Consider the following 22714-nt stretch of genomic DNA (forward strand, 5'->3'; position numbering starts at 1 on the left):
AGGTGTTATGCTTCCATTCCCATATAATGCTTCCTTCAAAGAGAGGAAGAGTCAAGGCCACGCTTGTCCAACCCAACCACCCAGGGGGCAAGACCCCAACTTAACTCTTAACCAAGCACTGGAAACTGGGTCATGTGTTAATGTTGCGGAAATCAGCCACTTCCTTTTGTTGAAATGAAAAAACAAAATCATATTTTCATTTTCTTATAGCAATTAAAGTAACCTGCTCATTTAGGAAACTGTGATTTATAAAGTAGAATCTTATACACACTACAATTCTTAAAGCTTTTTTTTTTTTTTTTTTTTTTTTTTTGCTCCTTTTGGGTAGGGGAAGAAATGTCCTCTCATGCATTTACTTATCATTAAATGCGTAAGAGGACAACCCTTCTATAGTTGCTTATTTGCCTTGGGAATACTTAATTACGTGTTTGGTTTAGAGAGAGTGAATATGGACCCTTGCTTCTTTCCCATTGCAAACTGGGGTTTAAGGAACATCTGATTCAGGACCTACTTCTTCCCTCTTTTATGGGATTTGGATCCTGTCCCTGCTGCTCATCCGTGCAATGGATCAGATGCTGAGAACTGCTTTTGGTGAAGAACACTGGGGCCGCGCGAGCAAAGGGCACCAAGGCAGGCAAGAAGCTTCCCTAACCGTGTGCACTTGGAGGCTGATTTAGAGCCACGCAGGCAGTGGGAACAGAAATGCTGATGGGCATCCATCTGCTGGGAGGCACGAAGGGCCAGGAGGGGTTGCAGAGGCAGCGGCAGCGCTAGTCAGAGCCCAGAAGGGCCTGGTGGAGGCAGCGGCAGGCAGTCACTTACTGCTCGTTAATATTATGTACTGCAGCTGGGGGGCCCCCATTTCAAAGGGAGCTCAGAGCAGCCTCAGCGGCAGTTAATGGCTCAACAACTTTTTAAACAGCTGGGGGAAGTGATCCAGAAGCACTTGGAGATGGAGGGGGTAGTCGATTTCAAACCATCATGAAATTTCTTCATGTTTAAATAATCCCCCTAGCAGTAGACAGAGGGTCCAGAAAAAGGCATTTTCACATTCATGTCTCTTATGACAAGCATTTCTTATAAGAAGGAAGCTTTAGCTTATACCTACAGGGGTCTACGAGAAGAAAAAGCAGCTGTTGGAGAAGAGCTAATAATCCAACGCTTCTTTCCAGAAGGTGGTTTTATGAGAAAATCCACAATTCTGTAACGAGTACGTTTGATGTGGAAAAATGGAACACGCAGAGGGTAAGACGAGTGATCTCGTTCACAGAGGCTTCCAGGCCATCCAGATGCCCTCTAGCCTGAAGCAGGAAGCCAGCAACGGTTTGACCGAAGTGGAGGAAACTTCAGAAGCACTGATAAAAGCCCAGCACATCAAGTGAGGCCAAATACACCTAGTTTGCATGCCTGTTCACTTTTCTTTTTCAGGGGTTTGTCTGGCTAAACTCGGACACTTAGGTTAGAATTGTAATACTGAATGAACTTGAGATATCTGTCTGCTTGTGAGCCCCCGACCCCTGACCCCATCCTTGGCATCCACGCTGAACCACTGGGTACTGGAAGCCGAGACTGGACTGAGAGCCGGCAGGTTACTTTTTAAATCTAGTAGAAACTGCACTTGAAGAATGTAGTTGGAGAAGCTACATGCTAGCCGAATTTCACCACAGGGACTGGGGAAGCAGGGTTGGCTGGTATTCAGGGAGGGAGAAGAATTAAGGAGATGCCTTAAGAGAGAGAAACGTGAGATGGAGAATTAGGAAGGTGTCTTGATTCCTTGTTCTAGTGCCTTCCTGAATGGTGGCTGCATTTTCATCCTTAGGTTCCAGGAGATCTCTCTCCATTCTTTTTTCTTTTTGCTTATGCTAGTGTGAATTGGTTCCTTTTACTTGTTACCAAAGAGTTCTAATGATGACATCGACTTCTGACTTGAGGCATGAGGAGTGACATCAAGGTCTCTCTCTCTCTTTTTAAATTTATTAGAGAGAGAGAGAGAGAGAAAATAAGCCAGGGAGAGAGAGGGAGAAGCAGACTTCCCACTGAGCAGGGAGCCTGATGTGGGGCTCCATCCCAGTACTCTGGGATCATGACCTGAGCCGAAGGCAGATGCTTAACTGACTGAGCCACCCAGGCACCCCAAGACTTCTCTTCTTACTTACAGACCGTTAGTCTGATGGAGAACCCTTGGAATTTCTGGGTGGTGGACATGCAGCGTATGCCAGCAGACTTGAAGCAGCTAAAATGAACCAAAATAATCTCGTCTTTCACAGTAACTCTGCAAGGAAACTGGCTCAGTCCATATGGGACCACCGTCTCCCCCTCGCATCTGGCACAGAGCTTATGCTCTGCCAGAAACCTGAGCTGAAGTGGGAAATGGCCCCGGGACAAAGCTATGCTTCTTGGGTATGGACTTGGAACTTAAAAAAGTGGGGGACCTGCTGAATTGTTTTCTATAGTTCTGCCTCTCCTTGGATGACTTTAAAGCATAAACACCATTATGAGGAAGCCCGAGAAGCCGGAGTGGGGCTCCAGGGGCCCAGCTTCATCGGGGCAGTGGCTATGTTAACTCTGTGAACATTCTCAGAGCAGTCTATCTACTTACCCTTTAAGAACTCTTCAGCATGTGTTCTGCTTTTGAAAAGCATAGCAAGTTTGAAGTAGGAAACCAATTCCTAGCCAAGTGGAGGAAAGGGGAGGCTCAGCACCTGGTCAGGGGCTCCTGGAGCGCTCACGGGACAGCTGCTCTTCGAGATGAAACGGACTCCACAGCCCCATAGGCCACCTACTGAGAATCCTAGTATAACACCCAGGGTCTTGCAAGAAAGCGGGCTTTAGACTAAACATTCCATTGCTAATCGGGACATAGCCTATTTCGACCTCATTGAGAAAGCAATGAAGATCAATGGAGATGACCTTGTGCCGTTTCCACGGATCCCTTGGTCAGTATCTGCTCTCCAGGCTCCATCAGAAAATCAACATGGTGAGTTTTTTTTTTTTTTTTTTCTTTTAAATCTGTATCAAAAGAGCACCATTAATGTCACAGTGACCAGGCTGGTTTCTTTCCAGTAAAATTTCAATTTATTAGCATGTGCAATAGGGCCGTTTAAGCCTTCCATTTTGTAAGCCTCTATTTAGTAGCTTGGTTCTGTTAATAACAGAAGAAACTTCCTTATGTCGATGGGACAGTTTTGCTACTGTTACGCTAGAAACGGACTTAGGAATGAAGAAGTTAGTGTATCAGTTGGCTTGTACTTCTCCCAGCTCAACCCATCAGTTTCCCTGGGGAAGGCTGGAACCTTCCAGAGCTAAGGAGGAGATGAACCTCAAAGAAACAGATTTGTCGCCACACGGTGCAGCCATTTTTCTTGTCTAGGACAGTCTCTTTTCACAGCTGACTTGAGTTCCGTGTTTTCATTAACATGGTACAACTTTAGAGTAATACTTATGGATGAAGGGACACGGTGGGACATCTTCACAGGCAGCAAAGGCTTAGTTAGAGTGACTGGCCGCCTGGCTAAAATTAACAAGTCAGGAAACAGCAGGTGTTGGCAAGGATGCAGAGAAAGGGGAGCCCTCCTACACTGATGGTGGGAGTGCAAGCTGGTGCAGCCCCTCTGGAAAACAGTAGGGAGGTGCCTCAAAAAGTTAAAGATAGAACTACCCTATGACCCAGCAGCTGTACCCAAAGGACACAAACATAGTGATTCAAAGGGACACATACACCTCAATGTTTATAACAGCAATGTCCACAATAGTCAAAATATGGAAAGAGCCCAGTTGTCCATCGACAGATGAATGGATAAAGATGTGTATAAAAATATACACACAGAGAGGAATATTACTCAACCATCAAAAAGAATGAAATCTGGGGCACCTGGGTGGCTCAGTGGGTTAAAGCCTCTGCCTTCAGCTCAGGTCATGATCTCAGGGTCCTGGGATCGAGCCCCGCATTGGGCTCTCTGCTCAGTGGGGAGCCTGCTTCCCTCCTCTCTCTCCCTGCCTCTCTGCCCACTTGTGATTTCTCTCTGTCAAATAGATAAACAGATTCTTAAAAAAAAAAAAAAAAAGAATGAAATCTTGCCATTTACAATGATGTGGAGGGAGCTAGAGGGTATTCTGCTAAGCAAAATAAGTCAGAGAAAGACAGATACCATATGATTTCACTCACATGTGGAATTTAAGAAACAAAACAGAGGATCATAGGAGAAGGGAAGAAAAAATAAAATAAGCTGAAAACAGGGAGACAAACCATAAGAAAGGGAACAAACACGGTTGCTGGAGGGGAAGTGGCTGCGGAAACGCACTAGAAGTAATGAGCACCGAGTGTTCTATGCAACTGACGAATCACTAAACTCTACCTCGGAAACTAATAATACAGTATATGTTAATAAACTGAATTTCAATAGAAAATTTTTTAAAAAGTGACTTGAAGAGAGAGAGCCATAGGGGACAAGTAATAACCCTCTGGCCATCCAGGAATAGGAGGAAAGAGAAGCGTGAGAGAGATTCTGAGCTTCGGCATAATCCCTAGACTCCTCCATATTTAGAAGAATTTGAATTTCCACTAGCACAGAACTGTGTGTTCACAAATATCTGGAAGGGTGGTGTGGCCCATCTGTAGTACACGGCCAGGCACAAGCAATTGAACAGTTTGGAGAAATGGATTAAAGGCACGGTAACTCCCTGAAGTGTGGTGGTTGTAGTAAAATAAGTACCAGCACTCGCTCTAGTCTCTACGTATGGCAGAGCGAGCAGCTGGTGGCCCGACTCCCACCACAAGTCCTCCAGGCCTTCCTGTTGGGTATGGGTCAGTACGGAGTTTGCTACTTTTTAAACTTCTCAGTAAAGATTTGGGCAAGAACTCAGGAGGGTCGCATGTATGTGCAGGAGGGCTAGGAACAAATAAATAGACTAGCTACTAAGATTTCATGACTCTGATTATCTAGGAGCTGCGACAAGAGGGGACAGGCTGGAGAAGACTTTATCAGACAGGCCTCCAGCCATGGCCCTGGCTCAGAGCTCGCACTGAAGGAAGGCCTGGGATATGAGCAAGATGTCTAGATCCAAGCTTTGCCCTCAGTCGTGAGTACGCTGCCCCTCCCCGGCCCGAGCTAGACTGACTCCTTTTTCTCCTTTGCCCTCTGTCCTCTGGCCAGAGCAATAGGAAGGACAGATTCTTGGGACTGGCGATAAACGAAGTCCATACTCCAGAGAACCAGACTGTCACCGGTCGTGGCGGTTCAAATATACACCCACCCTGTTATTCGTAGCTCAAATATACCTTATACTTCCTTACCTCTTAACATTTCCTCCATCACTTGCAAGGCCACACTCCATCTCCTGAGCCCTCCAACTTCCTTTTTTTGAAATAGTTCTCATCCATTAGTGATTGACTCAAATATACCACCTTTGGATCAAAACTTCCCTGCCGAAATGCACTTCTGTCCACAAGAGCAGCACTCACATACTAGACCCCTTACAGAGTGCGCCGCTTGCTGATACCAAATACCATTTCATCTTCAAAATAATCACAGAACCTGGACATTGTCTTCAGTCACACTTTACAAATGAGGAAACCGAAGCACAGAGAGGGTAAGTCACTTTTCCACAGTCACTCAGCTAGGAAGTGGTTCTGATGATTATTACAAATATGCTATGTATTATCACGATGCTATGAGGAAAGGAAACCAGAATCTTTAATAAGGCTTTAAAAAATAAATGGGTTCATATATTGGGTTTGAAATCTTCCAGTTAACGGATACAGAATTCCTAATCTTCACACCTTCTGCACATCCAAATTTGGTTAAAAGTACAAGGTTTGGACTTCAATTTCAGGAAGTGGGCATGACGGAAGTGTGTTGGAGCCTGTTCTTTCGGGATCAAGTCCTGTGACTATGTCTAAGCCCCAACCCTCTCACCTGATGTCCGTTCCACTTGTTCAGGGTCAAATTGGTCGCACTATAAATAGTCCCTGCGCGTTACCCAGAAGGCAGATCCGACCCCCTGACTGTGGATTTACCTGTGCCCCTGGACTTGAATGCCACAGTCGGGTGTGTGCCCATTCTTCTTGAGGGAGGTTTCAGGATGTCTGCCAGATTCCCCGAGGGGTCTATAAATTACAAGTATTAAGAATGGCTGCCACTGTTTGAGAGGCATCCTAAAGGCAGACGAGCTCCGTGACTACGGGGGCAGAAGGAGCATTTCTGAAAAGATGAGAGTCTGTGGTGGGACAGAAGAGTGTTTGCTGGATACAAATGAAATGATTCCGTTCGGGGGGAAGGGCTTCGTGAGAGAGAGTGCCTGTATGTCCATGGCACCATTGTCCTTCTGTGTTCAAGTGGTCGGGAACTCGAGATACTTGCCCATTCCCACCCCCCCATCTCCAGCACTTGACAGTTTAGGAATCTAAGATAAATAGAGTGACTCATCGAAAGCCACGCAGCTCAGGGCTGGGATTGAAGAGTCCAGAGCTCATTCTCTTTCATGGTCCCTCCCCTTTACTTCACAGAGCATCCTAGGAAATGCTGGCTTACAAGCAGGGGTCCACACAAGAAACCTACATCCACCTGCAACCTATGGTAGCAATGCTCATCATCTGGTTCCAGAGAGTTCTATACAAGAAACAATCCTCTTTTAACACTTTCTCTTGCTTCCTTTCTACCCCAAATACTTCTGATGGCCACCCTCAGGACACCAGGAGGTAGAAAATGATGTAAGCAGGAGAATTTTTGTACTGTGGATCTCATTTGAACCTCAAAACAACCATACAGATGCCAAAAAAAAAGATAATCCTCATTATCCTCATATCAGGACCTCAATTTTAGGATGGCATATATGGGGACAAGGTCTTTGGGAGATCCAAAATGCAGAAAACATTCCCCCTCCATTAACTGACCAGAAGTATTTATCGTATATTCTGCAGAGCAATTATAGAGACAGGTGTATGTTTCCAAAACCATCTCTTCTGCCCAGTGCATCTGGAAGCATGCAGAAGTTTTGTCTTGACTGGGAGAAAGCCAAGGTACAGAGAGCAAGTGGTTTTCCTGGGCCATACCAAAAGTACCAATTTCTACTAGACAACTATCCCTCTATAGTGTAAAAATGTCCCTCCTAGTGAGGCCTTCATCCTAACAAAATGTTACCATCATGAAACAGCATATGTAATTCATAGATTTTTATAGATAGGAGTTTCTGTATTTGCAAAGTAGTATGTGGTAATACCTCTGACAGAATTTTCCCCTTTTAAAAAAATAAGGAACTTTGAAAGCAGTGGGAAGGTTTTGATGATTATAAACATAGACTAGGATTCCTCTTGTCTTCAACTGAGAATATGCTTCATTTGCCAGTTGCTTGCCCTCTAAAAAATTCCAGTTCTTAAGAAATCCAAGATACTTTAAGATCCTAAATAATGCTTAGTTTCAATCATTAGGAAATTACTTCTTCCCCTTATGAGCATTTTACTCTGGTAAACATCTCTTCTCAGAACTCTTCTTAAAGATCACAATTCTTAAGTAAGATGAACAGACACTGATGGCAGGTTGCACACATTCTGACCTAGGGATACCTCACTATTTTGAAGGAACCCCTGGATAAATCGTGTATGAAAAGATTACCAGTAAATTTTCCTTCAATTCTAATCAGTCTAATCTTCTACTCTGGGAAGGACTCTGATTTACAACACATCTGACAAAAAATCAAGCAGTGTCCTCTAGAATATGACCAATGCCGGGGAGCTCACTACCTCACAATGTTCAGCAATTCTTATTTTACGGTTCTTTCTGATTTTAAATAAAAATCTCCCTACTCTTAAGGTTGGCCCACATCTGACTTTTGAAGAGCCACAAATTCTCTTCGTTCATCACCTGTCAATTCTGAAGACTTGATTCCTTGCTTTAAGCTTTTGTTCTTCGTATAAAACACCCTTCGTTTCTTTCCCTGGTCTTTTTGTGCCTGAGGTTGAGATATGACAATATCCTCTTGCACAAAGTCATTCTTCTCTCAATCTGTTATAACTTACTGATCTCCTTTTTAAAGCAGCACCTCAACTTTTATACATCTTTGGTAAATTCCAAAAACTGATACTGCTGAGCAATGCCCTTGCTTTCTAACTAGCCACTGTGTTTTCCCAGGGACAGTAGGTCTGTTCTCCTAGGACATACCTTTGCCAAAGTCTCATCATCCAGGTGATTCTTCTGAATCACGTGCTGAAGTGCAAAATAAATTTTTTCCTGAAGCTTCTGGACCTTCCTTGGTTCTATCAGCCAGGCTCGGTCTGACAAAGGAAAAGAATTAGGTTAGCGTGGGTGGGGGGGGGGGAATGTTAGCTTTCACCACATTTATAGGTGCTGAGTTTCAGACCCATTTCATTGTTTTCGAAGACATATAGTTATTTATATAAAACACAGATATTTTACAAGAAATACCCTGATGACAGCAATGCCAGATACACTGACCCAGGAAAGGCGGATGGAGGGAAGAACCCAATGGTTCCAGTAAACACCAGCATGTTTCGTATTATCTGTGACAACTTACATCTCTCTCTCTCTCTCTCTTCTGTTTTTGGACATTAACTTCTACTTTGAAAGAATCTAAGTTTATGACTTGTGAAGAAAATGAATTCTAGAAGATAATCTATTACACAGGAATATTTTTGGTATTCAGGATCCCCCTTCCCTTTTATAAGCTAAGCTATAATGCAAAGCATAAACATGAATCAATTCCAAAAATTTAATCCTGTGTGCTCTTTTTCTACATGGAATTTTTTTTTAAAGATTTTTATTTATTTATTTGACAGAGAGAGATCACAAGCAGGCAGAGAGGCAGGCAGAGAGGAAGGGAAGCAGGCTCCCTGCCTAGCAGAGAACCTGAGGCGGGGCTCGATCCCAGGACCCTAAGATCATGACCTGAGTCGAAGGCAGAGGCTTTAACCCACTGAGCCACGCAGGCGCCCCTCTACATGGAATTTTTAAGTGGTGGGTAGGACAATCCCTCCTTTCCTTTCTCCTATCCTACATTTTCTTTTTTTCCTTCCTATATCTCTCTCTTCACCACCCACTTCCTTCCTTTCTTCCTAGAAGCTTTATGGCTGGTGACAAAAATGCAGCCCAGCATCCATGCCTCAGGTGGGAGCTTCCATGAAGAGACATCTAGAGTCTCCAAATGCTGAACAAATACTCATGGAAAAGAACTTGGAAATGGTCCATCTGAACTCGGTTCAGGTCAGGTGAGAAACTCAATTCTGTAATTCTAGACAGGGCAAGGACAAGTCTAGCCACCGGTTAAGCAAAACTCTTACGTAAGTGAGCACAAAAGCCTGCAGTGACAATTGTCAATCCGAATAAATTAGGTTTCTCTCCCTCTCCCTTCTCTAAACTATCCGGAGCTGAACAGACCATGGCTTTTGTGACAAGATCTGGGGGTTCAAGGGTGGGGTCCGGCATGAACAGAGCCTGCAGAGGCTGGACATCGGTCTTTCCTCTTTTCTGAATATGGCACTAGGCCAAGATGGCAAACAGGTATCTGGAGCTGCAGAAGCCCCTGAGTTGGCCTGGAAGATTCTTTGCTAGGAAGACAAAGCCAAACGTCATGCTTCCAAACTCTGCAGAACTTGATGGCTATAGGCTCACAGTTCAGCTGATTTCTGATCCATAAACAACAGGCTTACCTTAGGTCTGGGCAGTTATCTTCATAGATAGTTTAGGTGAGTTATGCCACATCTTACGTATTCGCTCCTAGGAATGTACTCACTTACCACAGACATCCCTAATAAACACAGTGTATTTTGCAAAACTTCCTTTGAGCAAGTGGGAAGCAGGGTGCAATCTCCTCCCTCATCCTAGACCCACAGGCTTAGAACGAGTCTTCTATTTAACTATATTCCAAGAAAACTGTCAAATGCGATGAGAAAATGGTAGGAGGAAAGTTATCTGGCATGTGGTTGCTATCAGAAATAACTAGTTCTTGTCACTTCTCCCATTTATCTTTGTGCTTCCAGGCCTGAGAAACTTTGGAGGGTTTAAAACAAAACAAAAAACAAAACAAAAAAAGGCCTAAAGGAAAAACTTGATTGTAGACAGAGCCACAGAAGAAACTGTTAGTAATAACATGCCAAGTGATAATTTCTATTTTTGATAGCATGGTTAAATAAAAAAGAGAGGCAAATTGAAAAGTCTTCATAAAATTTAACGATAAATAGATAAAGCCTCACTGATAAAAAAACGTGGAGGCTAAGAGGCACCTGGATGGCTCAGTTGGTTAAGTGTAGGACTCTTGATTTCAGCTCAGGTCATGATCTCAGAGTCTTGAGATCAAGTCCCACTCCAGGCTCAGTGCCCAGCATGGAGCCTGCTTAGGATTCTCTCTCTCCCTCTGCTCACTCTCTCTCCCTGATAAGATCAGATAAAAAGTGTAGAGACTGCTGTTATTGGTAGATACAGCTGGAATGACATGTCAGTATGTGCAATCATGGGTAAGATTAATTTCTTCCAGTCCCACTGAAAACTATGTAAGGGAATAAGAAGAGCTCTAGTCCCTAGGATGAATTTTACAGAAAGAATGAGTCTCGTGGCCATGAAAATTATTAGCAGAGAACTGTAAATGACACTGGTATCCTTTCACCCAAAATCGAACTGAGAAGACAGCTGAGTGACTCTGAGTTCATTCTGGTTGAAGAAGGAGCCATGTACTTACTAGGATTCTAGACATTCTCAAGCTGCCATATATTTACAGCATTTCAATTGCTAGAGTTCTAATGGAGCTATAAACATTACACCTTATCTTCTTTGAAAATTTTGGTATGTTATTGCATTTTAGAGCTAGACATGATCTTCATTTTTTTTCCCTAAGATTTATTTATTTATTTATTTAAGAGAGAGAGAGCATGCTGGGTAGGGAAGGGGCAGCGGGAGAGGGAGAGAATCATAAGCAGAGTCTGAGCAAGTGGAGTGTGAGCCTGACACAGGGCTCGATCTCATGACCCTGACATCATGACCTGAACTGAAATCAAGAGTCAGACACGTAACTGACTGAACCACCCAGGCGCCCCACGATCTTAGTATAATGAAGTCCACAATTATTACTTTATAGATGAGGAGACTAAAGCTCGGAGGGGGGGGTTCAAGTATTTAAGGTCACAGAGAGAAGTGATGACACATCCCTCTACGGGAATGTCCGCGTCCACATCGGAGATTCCCCCTTTCCCGGTCTTTAGTGGGAATCATTTTTCCCCTGCTGTCCTCATATTGGGGCTTTTCAAAGCCCCTCATATTGGCCATCTTGGTGGAAGAGCCAACAAAGGAGGTGTTTAAAGAGAAGGTTGTACATTTTATTTCCTGTTGTCCTCATGCTGGATCTTTCATTTAAATATATTTCTACTAAGTCTCACCTTGATGGACATTTGTTTTCAACCTCCTTTATTCTTACAATCGAAATAGAACTTAGCTGTAACTCAGGCCACCATCCGCCCTCATTAATCTGTTAAGGAATGCTTTCGCTTATCTAAATCTGGAGTGAGCCTTACCACACACCCTTCTCTTGCTTGTGGGGTAAAATGGCTCATTTTAATTAATTTAGGGCTACTTTCTTTTGAAGTGTCCAAAAATATCACAAGCTTGCTTAAGGAAATTTAAATTTCTCCTGAGTACATAGGCTTGGGTAGATATAATTCATGTTAAAGACAAAAAAAAAAAAAAAATTCTAAGACAAGACCTCAGACCTCCTTACCTGGAGATATCAGAACAGCAGATGAGAACAAAGCAATCTCCTCCTCAGTCAGCTGCAAGGAACACAAATTCTTTGCAAAGTCAAATGCTTCATTCACTAGGTCATCGGAACCTATAAAAGAAGGCCAGTTAAATAATAATTGAATGGAATGGGGCAATAGTAAGGAAAGCCCCATAATCCAGACGGTATTCAGGGATTTGCACACTCGGCAAAAATTTTTCCAAGTTCCTAGTAATTACAGAATGAGGAAATTGGGCAGCATCTCAATCAAGCACTGAAAATTAATGTTACACCCATGAGGGGCTGATGGGATGGGATGTGCCCACTGTAATATTCAACTGGGACTATAGAAGCTAAAAATAATCTTGGAAGTCTGAAATTAGTTCCATCTAAAAATATTTAAATAAGTGATTTTGGGGATCCTTCAGTAGAGAGAGAACATACACAGAAAACCAAAAACATTACTCATAAGGCATAAGGCTATCAGTCTTAGTGGCCCCGGAACCTGGCAGCATAGAATGCTCAGAGACCTCAAACTGAGATGTTCTAAACTTCTTATAGAACGAAGAGGAGGTAGCTTTCAAGTGGGTAACTTCCCTGAAAATCTAACTGAGGGGCAGGCATTCATTTATTTTTACCTTCTCACGGATCCCTTGTAGGTCAGTTGCTTAGCAATGGTGAATTTTGGCAAAAGAATGCTTCGTCCCTACACTGATCCTTGGTAAATGTTTATTTTATGAGGCTGGAAATATACCCAAGTTGCCTGCCAAGGCTTTTCCTCCTTTCTTGAAAATCTAGCCTTGTAGAGGACATGGATGTGTATCAGCGGCCAACAATGCCAGCCAGACGGACTTGCTGTTCGCCACCCTATCAACTGACAGCACAGAAGGTGAAAGGGCACTGGCCTCTGTGATGTCCAGGGGCCACGTATGGAACAAATGGCACTGCCAATCGTTAAAACCTTTCCTGGCATCGGCCCATCTTCGCTAGCGTTCTTATCTGCTCTGTGACCGATGCCGATGTGAATGATACCCAGCACTTTCAAAGACTGCCTGTGTGTGCGCCCCCCCACGGGAAAGGTCTGGGGATCATGGGAAAGCAGGGTGGCACCCACTCTTCCTGTGCTCCCACCAGAACATCATGGATTAACAGGGAGAAAGTCAGTGCTATGGGAAAGAAGCAAGTGAAGGAGCTCTTTTCGTTAAATATCTTAACTAACGATTATGCATTTACAGAAGACACTAAGAGATCACTCACCCATGGACCACCAGTGGTTTACCTAATGTACTTTGTGAGGCAGTAAGCTAGAAGGGAAAATAAGTTGATCTTACAAAGAATAATCTAGAATGTCTCTCAGTTCTTTCGGAACCGGTCTCCATTGATTTCTGAAGGAGGTGTGGTTGATCTCAAAGGGGGCTGTGGTTCTCTCCCACCTTTCATATTAGGATGCACAACTCTAAGATCCTAGATAACACTGGTCCAGCCCCTGTCAAGTGAGATGCTAGTTCAAATTCAAGAATCAAGGCATTTCATTTACCAACTTCTCAGTGGAGAAACTGACGGCAGCTAAGAAAATTGTGTCACCATCAAAGGTAAACTCACCTAAGGCCTTGAACATTTGCATTCCTCCATATTTTCCTTCAAACAGGACAGTGTTGTTTAATGGGTTGAAGGCACGGCACATTCTCACTAAAACCACTTCCAAGCAACCTATGAATAAAAAAATAAAGGAAATATGTGTATACGTGCAATAATAAAGAAGTTATTATTATAAAGGCCGGGGACTTCCAAAAGAATCTCGGAAACACAAACACATACACGTAGACACATAGCTGCACCCATTCAGAAATACCTCAGGATCTCTTCCCGAGTAAAACAAAACAAAACAAAAAAATAGCTCTCTTCATGCTTGTGTGAGGAATTAAAATAGACCTTAAAGGAGGTTAAAATGGAAAGCAGCAACAATATGGTTTTGGGGAAGCATAATTTTTCTTTTCTTTCTTCTTTCTCCTTCCTTCCTTCTCTTGCTTTTTTTTTTGACTAATATTACAGGTGGTTCCAATTCCTGGATCCACAAGGAGCTTTGCAACAGGCAAGTCCAACCTGTTCCCTTTTGCAGAAGCTCTGCAGGGGCCACATGTGCCCCCTGTCCGTGTTAGGTTTCAGCACAGGACGACTTTACATAGGGGCCCCTTCAGGGTGTTTCTGGAGGGCACCACAGACGTCTGATGTCTTTGAAAGGAGGTTTTCTTGGTCAAATGAGTTTTGGCAAAATGCTGAATATGATCTCCCTTCCGAGTTACAATCAGCATTCACAGGTCAAAGGCTGGGGAAGCCTCAACATGAAGGAACTTGTTCAGCCTTGATACTAGCGTTTCTCTGACTTCACGGTTGGCCCAGAGAGGGCAGGACCTGTGTCTGCAGACATGACGGGGTTGTGGTTACTTTATTCACTATTACATCTCCAGGACCTAAAAAAGTTCCTGGCACCTAGTAGGGGCTTACTAACTACTTGTTTTTATTATTTCTGTAAAGTTTTCTTTATTTGAGAGAGGTAGAGCGTATGCGGGTGGGGGGAGGGGCAGAGGGAGCGAAACTTCAGGCAGACTCATTGCTCAATGCGGAGCCCTGCACGCAACTCCATCCCATGACCCAGGAGATCGTGACCTGAGCGGAAACCAGGAGTCAGACACTTAACTGACTGAGCCCCCTAGGCGCCTCTAAATATTTGTTGAATGAACTAGTTTGCTGCCTTTGTTTTGCCCTCTGAACATTTATGGACATTCTGAGGAACCACCGTACAGGTGAATCGGCTAAGCCCCTGGTTTCCCCAGGGTATCTGTGGTGCCTTTCTTACTTGCCACTGAATATTTATGTCTGTGTCTTACTTTCTTTGGTCTGCTGCTTTCTCCCTTATATGTCACCCAGCATAGGGGCTTACACATAGAAGGGGATTTGTAAATCTTAAAACAGTGTTTTTTCTGCGGTGCCTGGGGTACCAGTCGTTAAGCGCCAGCCTTTGGGGCAGGTCATGGTCCCTGGGGCCCAGGATCGAGCCCGCATCCGGCTCCCTGCTCAGCGGGGTCTGCTTCTCCCTCTGCCTCTGCCTCTGCCTGCCAACCCCCTGCTTGTGATCCCTCTCTCTGCTGTCACTGGCCCAGATAGACCTTAAAGGAGGTTAAAATGTCACTGTCAAATAACAACTTTAAAAACAAAACAACCCCCCCCCCAACAGTGGTTTTTCTGACAAAACACAATAGGTACCATTTATTGAGTGTCTATAAGGGGGAAGGCACGTTCCTTGGCCCCTGACATTTGTTATTTTATTTGATCCTTACAATACCATTTCAGGTGAGCTTTTTTAGTCTCCCCCCCCCCCCATTTTTTTAGGGGTGAGTTACGGGAGACTTAAGGAGGTTAAGTTCTCTGTCTGCCCTTTATACTAGAGTCAACGTTTTTACAGCAGGCGGAGATGTTAGAAGGTCACATGATAGAGTGGTTCTCCAGGATCAGTCTTATGGGCTCGTTATACCTGAGACTTAGAAATGCAGTAACCTGGGTTCCCTTCTCAAAGACTTCAGATGACGCCCACGACTCAGAACAGGCAGCGAGCTCCTCAATGCTGCCAGTGCAACTGGAAGTTTGGAATTCATTATTTCTACTCCATCTCTTTATTTTGCAAATGAGGAAACTGCCATCTCAAGAGGCTAGCTCAAGGTCACATATCAAATGTGGCAGATTTTTTTTTTTCAAAGAGAGTCATAAAAATATCTTCCATCCCACATGCTTCTCAAGGGCCTTACCACTCCCCCATCAAGAAGGAGGATTCATGTCTCCTACCCTTGAGTCCAGGTGCACGGTCATGGCTGCCCTGACTAACAGGGTGAGGTGGAAATAACCCAGCTAAGCCAGAAAAATATTATGCACTTTGGCCTTGGGCGTTCGGAGTGCCAGCCTCTGAAACTAGCGAGCATGCCGCAAGAAAGTCCAGGCGCGCTGTGGAGAGGCTGACGTGCGTGCATAGGAACTGGGGACTGCAGTCCAGAACCTTGGCCGAACTCTGGACTCAACCAGCCCACATTGGCAGCCAAGTGAGGGGATCCTCCTGTCCTCAGTCAAGTCGCTTGCCTCAGTGAACCCCACATGGAGTAAGAAACAAGCTGTCCCTAGCTAGCTGAGACCCACTCACATGGTAGGTTTGGGAGCAAAATCAGTGATGACGGTCAAATGACCTATAGGTTTCAGGGTCATTTGTACCCAGCAATAGATAACTGATCAATCAAGCTCATGTTCGAGATAAGGTTTGTACCATCTTCAATCATGTGGTAAAGCAGTGGCAGCAACTTATAACTACTCTATCTGGTCAGCTTGGCCATACACTGGCTTTGTGACATTGAACGCAGCCCTTCATTTCTCTGAATCTTCCCCTCCTCCTCTAAGAGGGAATTAATACCAATGTCCCCAGACTAAGTGAGATGTCGTGAGTAAACATGAACATACGTAAAGTATGTTATGACACACACACATGTATATAATCATCACCACGGCCCAGGTCCAGGAAGGTTAACACACACCATGATGGCTCCTATTTTCTATTTTGAAAGGGGGGTGGGGGTCAAGAAGGCAAGTTTGTTTCCTGTTTGGGTAACGGCATCTGGGAAGTCTGTCGCACGCAGACGTTCCTAGGTGACTGTGCGAGTCAGAGAGCAGGTATGAGAGCAGGGGACGGGAGATTAGAGCTCAGGGGGTTTCTCTGGGTGTAGACTGGCTGCAGGCTATCCTCATTAAAATGACGAGGAGTGACCACAGAGGCAACGCATTGCTAGCCTGGATGTCTCTTCCCACCCCGACAGAAGGCAAGTGGCGCGTCTGAGAGCCAGCTCAGCAGTTCAGCCGCCTTGACACGCTCATGACTTGCTTGGCCTGTCAGGCTGGGGAATCTCAACCTCCGCAATTAATAGCTCCACTTTCAATAAGCAAAATTGTATCTGACTTCAAAGGGGAACGGAACGAGTATCAGGGCATTTTCATTACCGGGAGTCTCCTCTGGGAGTTGGCTGACTGTGTGGGTGGTAAATATGAACTACACCCTGGAAGGAAGGTTTTCCAGAACCAACACTGAGCCAAGTTGGCCAAGGTGACCGCGTCCTGGTCGCCAACAGGCCCCCCCCACCATGCTTCTCCTCCCGGCCTACCTGACTTGAGAAGTAGAATCTGATCGTTCTGACAGAGCTCCATGAAGCCCGTGATCCGCTTCGCGAACTCCACCACGTACTGGATGGCGTGAGTGATCTGGATGGCGCACTGCTGCCACAGCGCTTCCCTGGACTTCAAGAGAGAACCACGGAATGAACGTGGGGCCCAGAGCAACGTGGAGAGTCAGTGGCATAGTCAGGGTTTCCCTCCTGGTGCTCCCCTCTCACGGGAGGGCCCAAGGCCAGGATGTACCCAATTCCTTTGAAAGAGGTAGAAACTGACAATATTTTCTGACATATTGTTCTGATCTGTTCAAACCTTGATACACGATTAATGTACTGAGACGAAAATAATGGAAGCATTGCACTCAGGTGTAAAAATCGATGTTTAGTTTCTTTGCTCTTTTCCCCTCCTCTTCCCCTAAACAAACTCGGGCTCTTAGTCCGTTCTGGGAGAAAAAAGACTCTCACACTGAGGAGCAGTGATTTCGTTCCCAGGCTTCTATCTGGTCATGTTTGTGGGCACCTAAGGAACACTGAACACTGAACTTGTAAGATTTTTACATTGTGTTCTTTTTCCAGAACTTACGGAGAGTGCTGTTTGCTATAAAAAGAATTTCACAGGGAAAGACCTCAAACCATCAAATCACTCTCTTAAGTAATTTAGAATCTGTGAAATGTATTTTTTGACCCTTGCATTACCTTCCTTGGAACAGGATACATAAATCCAAGTGTGTGAATTCTGCTTTTTATTGATCATAACAATACCTATGGTTTTGTCTTATTTATATAAAAGGGATAAGATTTAATTATGCCAATGGAGAAAAATCAATGTTATAATCATATATTTATTGACTTATACATATTTTTTTTTAGATTTTAAGTCATCTCTGCACCTGATGTGGGACTTGAAGTCCCAATCCTAAGATCAAGATCACAATCCTGAGCTCAAGATCACGATCCTGAAATCTAGCATGCTCTACTGATTGACCAAGCCAGGCGACCCTCATATGTTTAGATATAGACCCATTTATGTATTTTATTTAAAATTTCATTTACTGGTAGATCTTGTAATTGTAGATCTCCATCCCAAAGAAAAGTGATGTGACTATATAACAAGAGCAAATTCCTTCTCTTAAAAACTTCTCTGGTGGATACAAAGTAATAATAATAAAAAAATATAATTATAACATGAGGTGAGCTGTCCTTTTTTTTCTTTGGTCCTTTTTAACATGCAGGGCAAGAAAAAACATTTAGGATGCTTTATGACATATCTTTGTAGTGTAAATTTGCAACTATTACTACTGCTACAATTTCTTAATTGTTTCTCTTCCTTGCCTGGCCCCGGGAAGCCACCATGAGAGGTCTTAAGGTCATCTGATGTGGGCACAGTCTCCCTGGTCCCTCGAATAGGGCAGTGTTCTTTAATTGGGGTGGTCTGGGTTCCCAGGGAACATCTGGCGACATCTGGAGACAGCTGATTGCCACGACGGGGTGAGGGACTGCTACAGCACCTGGTGGGCAGAGACCAGGGATGATGCTAAGCATCCGCCAGCGTGCGGGACAGTCCCTACACAGAGCATTATCCGGCCCTAATTGTTGGTAATGCTGAGGTTCGAGAAAGCCAGAAATTGAGAAATCCCAAGAAAAACGGTCTCGTGATTTCCTAGAGTACCTTGCTCTGATAGGCTTTAATTTCTTCATAGGTGTGGGTCTGCCACGCCAGCTGGTGTAGCTCCTCCATGGTGTACTGACACGTCTCCAGGTGGGACTTGATGATGTTCTGTGCGATTCGATCTGTGAGAAGGAAGATCAGTTAGAGGGTCTGTAAGTTCCCGCTCTGCAAAGAAACTAGCTGTTACTGTTTCCTACAGGAATCCCTTTGGAGACACTCCAATTGTATGAGTGTCTTTAACCCTACTATCTGTCTATGTATCTCCTAACTATTGTCTTTTTTTTTTTTTTTAAAGATTTTATTTATTGAGAGAGAGAACACAGTGAGAAAGTACAAGCAGGGGAGCAGTAAAACAGAGGGAGAGTGAGAAGCAAGGAAGCCCAATTCAGGGCTTGATCCCAGGGCCCTCAGGTCATGGCCTGAGCCAAAAGCAGATACTTAACTGACTGAGTCACCCAGGCATCCCTCAATTTCTAGTCTTTTAATCAAAATATACCATCTTTTACTCCCTCCCTGCTTTTGGGTCACAAACCCGGGGCTTTACAAGTTGTGAAGTGTTCAAGTAATAATTATTATTATTATTTATTTTATTTTATTTATTTGCCAGAGAGAGAGAGAGAGAGCGCGCGAGCGAGCACAGGCAGGCAGAGTGGCAGCAGAGGCAGAGGGAGAAGCAGGCTCCCTGCCGAGCAAGGAGCCCGATGTGGGACTTGATCCCAGGACGCCGGGATCATGACCTGAGCCGAAGGCAGCTGCTTAACCAACTGAGCCACCCAGGCGTCCCCAAATAATTCTTTTTAAAATAAATACAAATGACATGTTTCCTGCTTTTTGGCCTAGAATACCAGTAACACGGTTGACATTTCACTCCAAAGACTTTAAAAATATTTTGAAAATCACCAGACTCCCATTGTTTATCTCAGAAAGGGGGAATTTATTTATTTTTTATTTATTTGTTTGATAGAGATCACAAGTAGACAGAGCAGCAGGCAGAGAGAGAGGAGGAAGCAGGCTCCCCGCTGAGCAGAGAGCAAGATGCAGGCCTCGATCCCAGGACCCTGAGATCATGACCTGAGCTGAAGGCAGAGGCTTTAACCCACTGAGCCACCCAGGTGCCCAGAAGGGGGGAATTTAAATATAACTTTATTGGCTTATATTTTTAAAGAGAAGATAAAACAATAATCTAAAAAGCTAAGTTCTCTGTTGAGAAAAGAGAAGAGAGTAGAAGGGCAAGGTAGAGGCTAGATGCTCTGATATTACTTTTGTAGATTGGACTTTGGAACCATATAAATATCTTACATGATAAATAATGGCAGAAGGAATATAAATGAAACAGTATTGACTCATGAGGTGATAATTATTGAAGTTGGGCCATGGTGACGATTATATTCTCTTTTCTAATTTTTCATAAGAGGAAATTTTTCTTTTAAAAATGAGAAGATGATTACATTCATAAAAAAGTAGGAACAAACAAAAGAAGTCTTTTGGGGCTATTCATCTCAAATGAGCTGTATCTGGTATTGTACCTAAAATACCGAACATTCTGGGTTTGGAGGTATGGCAGTTGAACAATACAACCAGATCTCCTCAAAAACCTGCAACACGTCTCCTAGAGCTAGACAGACCTGGTAGGAGGTTCCTTCAAAATCCCCTCAGCTATTTGAACATAGGAATAGCATGAGACCTCGGGAACCCAAGTACCCAGGGATTCTATATAAGCGGGGTGAGTAGAATGAAGATGACCAAATCTTTTTTCTACCTAATAACTGTTCTTGGCTCACACAGGAATAGAATTTTTCTATTGTCTCAGGTTATGCAATTTCAGATGCAATTTCTGTTCTTTCTAAATGGCCATATTTCATTCCTCCAGGATAACTCCCAGAGTGGTGCTGAGGCTCCTTCTTTTTATCTCGCTAAGCTTCTGGGACACGTGGCGTGAAATATATGGAGTTTTGGTGATGTAGAGAATAAAGACATGTACGCTTGTGCTTCCAGTGAGCTCTCCAAATAAAAAACCTTGTATTGCCCATTGCCTGGTATACTATAAACACTGAGTAAATGCTAGCCACACTGGTCATTATTAGGACACTCTATAGTATTTGTCATCAGGGAAGCTATGTGATGACTCCAATGGACACAAAACAGGGAGATTTAATTTCACAATCAGTACCACTGGAGGAAGATATTTCAGTATTTCTTAGTTTTCCAATCAGAACCATTAAGTGCTAGATGTAGAAGATGCTACAAAACGCTAAATTATAATTACAGTTATTCTCTGCAGTTGAACTGAATGAATTTCTAGATTCCCATTGCTTATCATATCCTAAAATCCTTTCTTTAAAAAAATCCTATATTCAAAATTTTATTGAATATCCTTCAATGTTATAAAAAAAAAAGGGCAGGAATTACTTTATACATCATATTAAAATAGATTGGTATGTCATGGTTCATCATTTTTCAATTTCACTTGGGCAGTCTAATTATTTAGAATCTAAAAGAAAAAATCTATTCCTAAGAATATGATGAAAACATAAGGTTTTTATGGCTTTCTAGTTTTCAAACCTTTATCTTCTTGCTGTAGTCTGCCTTCATCTTCAAAGATATGCTGATTTGTCAGTAATTTACAGGCTTCAGGGTTTATAAGCAAAACTGCAACTGCCACTCAAAATTGCATTATGGAGAACTCTTTATCTGTCCCTTTATGCCATCTCCTGGGAACTACTGGCCAAGGTTTAAAAACTGTCTAGCCTTCTGCCACCGAAGCTTGGGGTCCTATGGGGAAAAAGAAGAGGTGGGCATAATAAATACATGGACGGGTTAAACAAAACCAGAAGTAAAATCCACACGCAAGCTCAGATGTCCACTCCCGCTTCCCTGTGTTCTCAGGTGGAGGGGTCGGCTGCTGTTACGCGTGATTCCATGTCCAAAGAGCCCTGTTCCACTTAAACTTGGATTGTGGTTATTTGTGCCGATCGGACTGTTCCAGACCTTTCGAGGTTGTGTGTGTGTGTGCTTTTCAAGAACCGCACTGCGGAGCCGAGCAGAGTGCCTCCACATGCTCATTCAAGAGATATTTTTTGAAAAGCTATTTTAGACCAGGTTAAGGTACAGATCTTTTAAAATAGGACATTGTCTTTTTTAAGGGGTCTTACAGTATCATACATCATGACATATCATATCATAATGTAGTAAATGCCCTTGAGTTGTTCTGGGAGCCCGAAGGAGAATGTCTCCAACTCAGTCTGGGGGAGGCAGAAACATAGCCATAGAGAAGGTGCCTGTTGGTCTGGGTCTGAGCAGATTTGTCATGGGGAGAAGAGAAAGGCACACACCTCAGGGAGTGGGGCTGCCCTTACAAAGGCCAAGATAGAAAGCTATTAGGATATATATAATTTCTGCTCCTTATAAGCCTTACCTCTTACCACCAATTTCCCTTTTACCAAGAGAGAGACTGAGTACCTCTAGAGCCATTTTTACAGAGCCAGCAAATGGGGATTTGGAATCAGGTATGTCTTTCCTGGCAAGAGCTCTGTAGCGCGCAGCAAAGAGTGCGTGCAGAGATGGGAGAGACGAGGCCGGGATGGAAACCAGCACCCAAGAGCGGAGTGAGCCTGAAGAATGTGGGTTTCTTGTGTTAAGGCAACTGGGAGCCAGTGGAAGCTGTGGAGCAGGAGAGCGACCCGCTGGGGTTTTTCTTTTATGAAGGTGACCTTGGCCATGGCAAAGAAGAGGCAGGGGCATGAGGGAGTACCCAGATTAATCAGGCCATGGTGAGAAGTCAAGCAAGAGAGCAGGAGGCTCTGGCTCCAGGACAGTTCCGAAGCGGGGTGCACGGGACCCGCGGGTGTGGCAGCGAGAGAGAGCGGGACAGGAGACAGAGCATTCAATGTGGGAGGTACTCAACCGTGCTGAGTTAGTAAGGGCGATGCTGAGAACGGCCGTCCCTCCGCCGCTCCCTCCGCTCACTCGTCTTCCATTCTCTGCTTTAGTTCACAAAGGACCAACGAGAAAGCTTACACCGCCCCGCGCTAGAGGATCTTAAAGCCTAAGCACTCCCAGCTGTTTTGAGGTCAAACATGGAACGCGCACCATTACTCTCACACCGTCTTGGTGAGAAATCAAAGGT

The 22714-nt window shown here is 44.0% G+C and overlaps 1 protein-coding gene and 1 long non-coding RNA gene across 2 annotated transcripts in view; one reads left to right on the forward strand and one right to left on the reverse strand.

Annotated features, from left to right (window-relative positions):
• RORB (RAR related orphan receptor B) overlaps positions 1-22714 on the reverse strand; it is a 192349-nt gene that overhangs the window by 10411 nt on the left and 159224 nt on the right. The window contains exons 5-9 of the mRNA XM_004769199.3: positions 18589-18710; positions 16914-17046; positions 13321-13428; positions 11719-11829; positions 8157-8269 (exon numbers count right to left, since the gene is read on the reverse strand). Of these exons, the coding sequence (XP_004769256.1) occupies positions 8157-8269; positions 11719-11829; positions 13321-13428; positions 16914-17046; positions 18589-18710 (587 nt within the window). The remainder of the gene's footprint in view (positions 1-8156; positions 8270-11718; positions 11830-13320; positions 13429-16913; positions 17047-18588; positions 18711-22714) is intronic.
• Positions 2015-18108, forward strand: LOC106003474. Its single transcript, XR_006608224.1, has 4 exons — positions 2015-2977; positions 4944-5079; positions 9072-9220; positions 17790-18108. It is a non-coding gene; the product is annotated as an uncharacterized LOC106003474 (long non-coding RNA).

This window comes from Mustela putorius, unplaced genomic scaffold (genome assembly GCF_011764305.1).
Source record: "Mustela putorius furo isolate JIRA1106 unplaced genomic scaffold, ASM1176430v1.1 tig00000854_pilon_pilon_pilon, whole genome shotgun sequence".
NCBI classification, from domain to species: Eukaryota; Metazoa; Chordata; class Mammalia; order Carnivora; family Mustelidae; genus Mustela; species Mustela putorius.